The sequence below is a fragment of the Maylandia zebra genome, linkage group LG14, assembly GCF_041146795.1.
Source record: "Maylandia zebra isolate NMK-2024a linkage group LG14, Mzebra_GT3a, whole genome shotgun sequence".
Classification (NCBI taxonomy): domain Eukaryota; kingdom Metazoa; phylum Chordata; class Actinopteri; order Cichliformes; family Cichlidae; genus Maylandia; species Maylandia zebra.
In genome coordinates, this window is record NC_135180.1 from 7,030,519 (window position 1) to 7,039,130 (window position 8,612).

The 8,612-nt window shown below is 39.7% G+C and overlaps 1 protein-coding gene across 3 annotated transcripts in view; it reads left to right on the top strand.

Annotated features, from left to right (window-relative positions):
- Positions 1-7,895, top strand: part of LOC101483601 (chloride channel protein 2) — a 179,825-nt gene extending 171,930 nt beyond the window's left edge. For all 3 annotated transcript variants that reach the window (XM_024804945.2, XM_024804946.2, XM_076892159.1), the window contains one exon: positions 3,539-7,895. In XM_024804945.2, the coding sequence (XP_024660713.1) occupies positions 3,539-3,721 (183 nt within the window). In that variant the 3' untranslated portion in view covers positions 3,722-7,895. The remainder of the gene's footprint in view (positions 1-3,538) is intronic.
- The last annotated feature ends 717 nt before the right edge of the window (positions 7,896-8,612 follow it).

Genomic DNA, 8,612 nt, shown 5'->3' on the forward strand with positions numbered 1-8,612 from the left:
GCCGTATGTTCATGCTGTGCAGCTTTAATTGCTTTATTAGCTTGATGACAATAACAATAACAATAATAATAATAATAATAGTAATAATAATACATTTTATTTATAGAAACCTTTAAAGACCTCCAGGGTCACCTTACATTAATATAGCAAAAAAAAAACAAACATATACACAAACAAAGTAAACAAATAAAATGAAACTATAAAACTAATCAGGTAACAAAAGACCAAGTTATAGTGACAGCATGAGTTCTGAACAGATGGGTTTTCAGACCTGATTTAAAAGTAGAAAGAGAATTTGTAGTGTGGAGATCTGGTGGAAGTAGATTCCAAAGTCTTGGCGCAGGACAGCTAAAAGCTCTGAGACCCGTGGCAGTCAGGCGAGCACATGGAACAGACAGAGGTGAGTATGTATGGAGAATAGGGCTGCCACAAACGATTATTTTGATAGTCGACTAGTCACCGATTATTTTTGCGATTAGTCGACTAATCAGATCATGCATCCATTGGACGTAAAACATACAGCTTATTGCACCAGCAGCATCTGCTCTTATACAACTATCATTAGCTTACAGCTTTAAGTGTTTACGGTATGTGCTAACTAAAAATAAAGACAAGATGATAGTTTATTGAATTTTAATGAAATTTCCAGATTGTTTCGGTGAAGTAAACTCCTTGCAGGATGACACCTGGGCTCTTAACCTGAGGGGAAGGTGTGACAACAGAGTTATCAATAGATGAAAAACCCTTGGATTTAATTTCATGGTTTCATCCCTTCTGAACTTAAAATACATTAGAATCCATTTTTTCTGTTCATTTCTTTGACACCCAGCGTCATGTGAAAAGTCATGACTGTCGTCATTTCCACAGATGGTTTGTTCACCGCTTTTAATAACTGTAAAGGCACTGTCAATATCATCAGGAGTGCTGTCACCGTGCTGTACACACACAAATGATGACATTCAGTCATCATTAATGATTCCTCCTCCTGCTGTCTGTTATGTACTGTGACAGACTAAAGGCTGCTTAATATTGCTGTCTCTATCTATTGTCATTCTGTCTGTTCTCTGCCGCCTCTCCTGCTCCCTCTCTTTCCATCTCTCCTGCCTCATAAACAACTGAAAACGCTTCACTCTTTGTGAATTGGCCAGGAAGTGGAGAGAGGATTGTTGCTAAGTGCAGTGCTGCTTGCCTGTCCCTGACATTTAGGATTTTTTGTTCTGTGTACCAGCCTTCCCATTCTGCCTGTCTGTCACACAAACACATGGTTACATCACAGCGTCTCTGCTACATATGAATAACAACTATTTCAGGGACGTCAGTGCGTTTCATAGTTTTATTTCAGATCCAGAACACACGTACAGGACTCTTTTCAATGCTGCCACGTGACCTGTAGCACCCAAATCACATCCATAATTTTGTTAATAACACCAATAATAAATAATAGAGGATGTTAAACACTATGATTCCTATATAACAGGAAACCTGTTTTTTTTTTTAAACCTACTACTGATAACCTTTTAGGTACTGGTTGAGTTTAATCACAGTTATTCTGTACAGTGTGAAGCATAGAGCAGGATTTAGAATATTAATGAACTTCAGATACACAAGGTCAAAACTTTGGCATATAAATAAATTTAAAAGGATATTGTAATGTACGTTTTCAATTAAATTAATATGTGCAAAATATCTGTCTGTTGTTGCAAACAACAACATGAAATATTAAAAATATAAATGTAAAATACATGTATGTATGTATGTATGTATGTATGTATGTATGTATGTATACGTGTGTGTGTGTGTGTGTGTGTGTGTGTGTGTATATATATATATATATATATATACATATACGTGTGTGTGTATATATACACATATACACGTGTGTGTGTATATATACACATATACACGTGTGTGTGTATATATACACATATACACGTGTGTGTGTATATATACACATATACGTGTGTGTGTGTGTATATATACACATATACGTGTGTGTGTGTGTATATATACACATATACGTGTGTGTGTGTGTGTGTATATATATATATATATGTGAATATATGAATATTATAAGTTGTAGAGCCATTTCTTTCTCTGCCTTATCCAACTTTTTGTTAGTGCCATTTTGTTTGACCAGATAAAGACCTCTCAGGTAATACCTAAAATAGTCTCTGACAATCATTGGTTTTATGTAATACAATGTTTTCCTGAAGATTTGTGACTGCAGAAGCATTTTTGTCAATTACTGCTGTGAATGTGGCAAGCATTATAATCAGGAGTGCACATAAGTGGTCCGCAGGTGCGCATGCGCTGTCAAAATAAAAAATGTGCACCAGATAAGAAGTTGCAACGCGCGTTTACGTGCATAAGATTTTCTGGAGGAGGACAGACATTTGTTTAGAACTCTTAAAGATGTCGAAGAAGCTCCTTTAAGCAATTACTGTGGTGTTCCTCCACCTCCAAAGAAATGTCAGAAGGAGTCCGAACCACAAAAGAAGTGCGTATTCTCGGAAAAGTGTTTGCAGGAGGTGAGCTGGCTTCAAACAAATGATGAACGCACAGAGATGTGGTGCAGAATGTGCCGTGAAAATCCCACTCTAGCGGACAAAAACAGTGCCTTTCCCTTTATTACACTTTGGAAACGAGATTTCAGTCCAAAATAGGAAACAACCTTTCCATCAGAAGTACTGATATAATCTTGCAGTGTAGAGCAAGACCACTGTGGTCAAAATTTAAAGCTATATTCAGCACAGTCTAATGATAACAGTGGGAGGGAGGGGGGACCTAAACACCAAACCCAAAGAGTGTATCTTTAATGTACACTATTCTCCCACAAAGTAATCCTTGAAAGAAATTGATATATTTTTTAAAGGATTTTAAAGGTTTCCAAATCTTTTTTTTTTGGTTTTTGTTTTTAAAAAGAGAGAATTTAAACCCAAGTGATATATTTTGCTTTTATTGAGGATGTTTAATTAGCATAGAAAAGTTAAAATATATTGATATAAAATTATTATTAAAAATGTGTTTTTCAGTGTATTACTGTACTGGTACAGTAGAAAGCAACACATTATATAAAGTTCTTGTAATGAGGGTGATGGTGTATGAATTTTGATGTATGATACAATTCCTTAATGCTACAATCATATAAAATTCTGCACGCTTCTTTTGACATATTTCTTACTGTTACAATTTAGAAATTGTTTGTGTACTACTAAGTTGGACATTCCCCTTTTTTTTTGTTTGTTTGTTTTTTGAAAATTGATTTTCCCTCAACTCAGCTGCCAGAGGTTTCTTTCTCCCCACTGTTGCCACTTTTGGTATGGCTCTCTAATGTTTAAGGATCTTTACTTTATGATATACTAAAGTCTCCTTACAGGACTATAGTGATGACCTGCTGATAAATAATAAAATTGCTGTTGAATTGAGTATAGTAGTGCTGTCCAGATTGTTGAAACTGGGAGCCTTAAATTGCGCTGTGAAGTTCTGGTCACACACACTTCCTGCTTCCATTCTAACTACCTTATCTTTCTTCAACCAGCTCCGTAAAGCAATTGAGGGCTCAGTGACTGTGAAAGGTGTAAAGGTGCGCCCCCCTCTGGCCAGTTTCCGGGACAGCGGCACAAGCAGCAGCGAGAACGAAACCACCGAGCTCCACAAGCTGTGGGACCGCCACAAGAGCATGTCGCTGCCACGCGAAAGCACCCCCTCCGAGTCCCAGTAAGGGAAAAGGTGATGAGGAAGAAGAGGAGGAGGAGGAAGATGAAGCATTGAGGTTTTTAATCACTCAAAGCTACAAACATGCAAAAATCCTCAGGGCTCAGGATCAACAGGCCAGCTTCCTCTTCATCTCTCGCCTCATCTGCTCCTCTCCCTCCTTCTCCGCTAACTTCCGTTCTTCCCGGACCACCCAGTGCTTTCTCCAGGAGCCTTGCACTGACCCAGAGAGACACTCCACCAGAGGAGTGGAACAAAACCTGTGCCCTGCTCTCCATTTACCCTTGGGAACCCACAGCAGAGCCAGTGTGGATTAGGGTTACCAAGACTGGGTTAAAATGAAAAGGGATTGTTTCTTTTTTTTTTTTTCTCTCTCTTTTTTTTTTTTTTTTTTTTTAGCAGACTTTGTTTAGCTTGTGTGTCTTTTGATTTGGGATCAAAGTTTCAACCTGCAGATGTAATCCTTTGAATGAGTCTTCCACTTAAGGTAGAGAAATTCAGCAGTGGTGACAAGGAAGGCTACTGTAATGTGTGCATGTGTCTTTTGAAAGCGTGTGTGAGTGAAATGAGACAATGGGTGTGCGCATGAAGAGGGAGGTAGCAAAACGACTATATCCTACAGGTTTTTTCTTTTTAATTATTACGTCTCAAGAACACATGTTAGACTTTGTTTTCCTCATTTATCTGAATGATCAGGTGGTCTGGGTTTGACTGGAATTGGCCATTTCTTTATAAATTACACTGCAGTTTGTCCAGTAGTGGACTCATAAGGGGAGAGATGCCTTAGCTTTTCTGTGTTTTCTTATTTCCATTGCCCCTCTTTACCTCTTCACTTCGAGTCTTAATGGTCAGGTTGAGAGCAGAGCCTATGCAAGCAGACTTGCCTGTTGGCAGCGACTGAGGCACCTGTAGCCCTTTTCATAACGTCCTTTCATGCTGTAGCCGCAGCCTTCACACGCACATAGAAACACACACCAACATTTTAACGGCGATGCACTCGGCGAGTCAAGGTTTTCTGCTTATCTAAATATAGCTTTTAATAAGTGTTCTAGAGAGGGTTGGGGCGGATGGAGAGGGCAGGAAGCAAGTGAGGGAGGGAGGAAGAGCATGGAGCAAATGGATGGCTGAAAGAATGAAGCCGTCATTACCACAGCTGCTCTGTGCTCTCTCATCAATCTGCCTTTGAGTGCCATGTAAGTTTGTATCAGAGACATAACCCCAACAGATAAATGGCGGGGTGGTTCACAGGGTGAGGCGCACAGTGCAAGAGTGCCCAATGATGACGTGCGGGCAGGTGGGAACCATGACCAACATTAGTAGTAACATTATTTATTAGAAAGCATTAAAGAAAATCTATAAGTGACCAGCAGAGAGCATTCACAGATTTAGTTTAATCATTCATTCCAGTTAATTTACCAGTCCCATCACCAACTTCATCACCACTGGAGAAACTTCCGAGTACTCGTCAGCTTACCTGATTCAAATTTGGCTGATCTCAACTTCAAGGTTATCTTCTCGGGCACCACTGGACCATGTTCAATTCATATAGATTACCATGCCCAAGAAGATGGTTCATTGACTTGAGACCTGCCGAACTTTAAAACGAGTTAGTTTGATCACACCTCGTGTTAAACCAGAAACCTGATGCGTCAATGTTTTAACTGCAGTGGGGTTTCTGTCATGACAGATAACGATAAAGTACTTTGAGTTTAATAATTCATGTCTGCCATAATGCTCCAGGCTCGGCTGCTCATCAACAGTAAAACACTGATCTGGTTTGCCTAGCGTCTAACCATCTTTTCCCTATATTTGTTACTTATTTTTGACTACTGACAAACACATCTTTTAAAGACATGCTCCTTTTTTTTTTTTTTTACTGACACTACTTCCTGCAGAATTGGCCCTGAATGCCTTAAAAATGCACTCACACACATATCCCTCCAAGTTCACTTCTGTGTGCGATGTGTTGCATGGATTTTAGTTTATCGGGTCGTGTCTTGTCTTGCTGCACCCAACCCCCCCATGAATTGAAAACGCACACAGTGACATAGCAGCATGCCTTTGCATGAGAGAGAGTGCATGTGGGGGGGAGTTTTCTATGAACATAACGTACCAAAAAAACCCAAAAAAAGTCAAAAGCTTGACAGGAATGAATATGGATGGAGTGAATGAGGTTTGCCATCATGTGCCTGTGATTTTTGTTCTCTTCGATGGCATCTTCCACTCATCCAGCGAGCTTTATTCAGCCCCTGATTTTAACCCAGGATGGGGGGGGGGTTTTGGGTTAGCACATTTTTACTTAAAGATTAATATATTTAATTTCATTCCTGTAATATAAAATCATTATTGAATGTCTTAACCAGTCATGACTTGTTGGAAGGAAATTTGGGGCTTGTTTTATATTTGTCGCATTATGTTGATTTTTAAAGTTAAAGTTTCTTTTTGTTTTTTTTCCTTTTTTCTAATGCAAATTTTAACGTGATGTTGGATATATTTGTATTATTATAGACTTTTTTGTCCTTTTTTTGTAAAATGCAAATAACACTAACTGGGGGACTCCTGATGGCGAGAAAAATGGAAGAAATGTAATCACGAAGCCATGAGACGTTAATGTGGAAGCATGCGGTCCACTGTTGACATGTTCATTTCACAAGTGCCTCCTCTTCTTTAACAGCGGGAATAAGCAATCGATACTTGGGGGGGGGTGTGCGGGTGTGTGCGTGTACACAACCAGAGAACCTGCTCTGTACACACAAACAGACACGCAAATACAGTATGGGAGTGGGGTGGGTGAGGTTTCAGAGCATGCGAGTGCACTTATCTCCATGGAACCTTCCCCAACACCCCCATTACAGCTCACCCGGGTGGGGGGGGACAAGTGACCGACATCCACTGATTTGGTTCTTTTCATTTGTTTGTGCTTTTCATCGATTTTCATTATTCCAGCTCCTGCCGCAGCCTTCCTTGTTTCCGCCGACATTTTCACTGCGTTTCATCTCATTTTGCTAGCAGGCGGACCCAGGCCCAGCTACATGCATATTTATTAGCCAGTGCTAATCAGAGTACAAGTAGTACTTTTCTTTTTTCTCCCCTCCTCATTTTGTGTTTTGTTTTTTTTATGGTTGATCTATTTGTGGTTAATCAATTTGTGCAATAACAGTGGTTCATCTCACTTTGTAACCCAGTTTGAATCAATGGCGTGAATGCGGTATAACCTTATTTTTGTAAAGAAACCTGAAAAGTGTAAAAACATGTATGTGTAGGCAGAGAAGCTACTCTCACACGGGAGCTACTGTGTGATGAAGCGATGATGGAATTAGGGGGTTGTAACAATCCTGAAACCGACACAAAAATCCAGAATCTTCCATGTTCATGTACCATGATGCCACTGTGGAGCGGTTAACTTTTTAACATGCACTGAGTCACCGGGGACTTATCTATGTTTGAGTTTGGTTTCGTTTTAGCCACATGCTAAAAAAAAGTAAAAGTTAAAAAGTTCCATTTCAAATGAGGCATTGAGGAATTGCCACTACAGTGTTTTCTAAAAAAAACGTTTGCATTTGGGTGTTTCAAACAGGCAATAAGCTTTAAAAGAGGTGGATGTTAACCTAACCCTACATGATTCACCAGTGACCTGTGGATGTTGATGCCTGGTTAAAGGTGACTGCTGTAACATTAGGCATGAGAATAATGGACTTTTTGCTTTGGAGACAAAATAATGGTTTAAAGCAAAGGTTTCCCAGAAGCTGCCATGAAAGCTCACTAGAATCTGTGTTGAAATATTAAACTGTTCACACCTTTAGGTCTTAAAAGGAAAATGGGTTTTACACCTTATTTGGTTTTTGGGAAACCTTTACCTTAAACATTAGCTGCCACTGACATACAAGCGCCTACCCCAGATTTTCCCTGATAAAACAGGCTCCTGGGAAAGTTTTATTATAAGCCCCTCTGTCCTCTCCTTCAGTCTGAGAGGCTTTGATAAGACCCCAATCCCCCATCAGCTGATGAGGGTAATCTTTTATCCACTCCTAAGGGACTGTAAATACTGGAGGCCTCCACTACGGCAAACCCCCGAGGGCCAAACCAGACCGAGCTGAACAAGATCCAGAGCTATTTTTTGCACCGAAAAAAACCCCCATTGTTTTTGTATATCAGTGATGAATAAATGAGATTTTAACAAACATGCCGATTTGTTGCAGACTTCTTTCTTTTTTCTGTCTTCTTTAATTTCTGCAGCTGCGCTTCTTTGCTGTCTGCTCTCTTTCCTCCCTTCAGCAGCAGCTGGAAGGCACCTGGAGTGTTGTTTTTGTCTTTGACTAATACTCCCAGTGGGGAGGCATACACACAGCGATGCCACTAAGGTTTTCAATATGGTTCAGTCTGTCCCAAATCTTTTTAAAGTTCTGAGAGTTACAGGCTTCACGCTGCTTTGTCCAAACCCCTTTTGGTCAGCGGAGAGGTCTTCTAAGAACACTCACCTCCTGTCCTATGCACGCTTCTGTTCTAAAATCCAAACAATCACAGTCTACTTCATATTAATAGCCTCTCGTGGAAGAAAGAAACTTTTTATAATCCATATTAACATAGGTTTTCTGAATTAAACAAATACACATATTTTTGTTTGTCTCTACTAGCAACTTCAACACAAGAGCCAGAGTGAACTGAAGCTCTAGTACTTATAGCATTATAGAAAAACAGATTTCATTAACAGTATTAATGTAATCTGACAGCATCTGGTTTAAACAGAAAAACATGGAAAATTGTTTTCTCTGTGGTAGGGTCACAACAGGTCACTCTAAGGAGGGATTGGCATAAAAATCCAATTACTGCACATGAAAGACAGAGTTTTCAGGGTCTGACAACGATCCTTAAACCTGAATTGTTTCTGATGGCCAGCA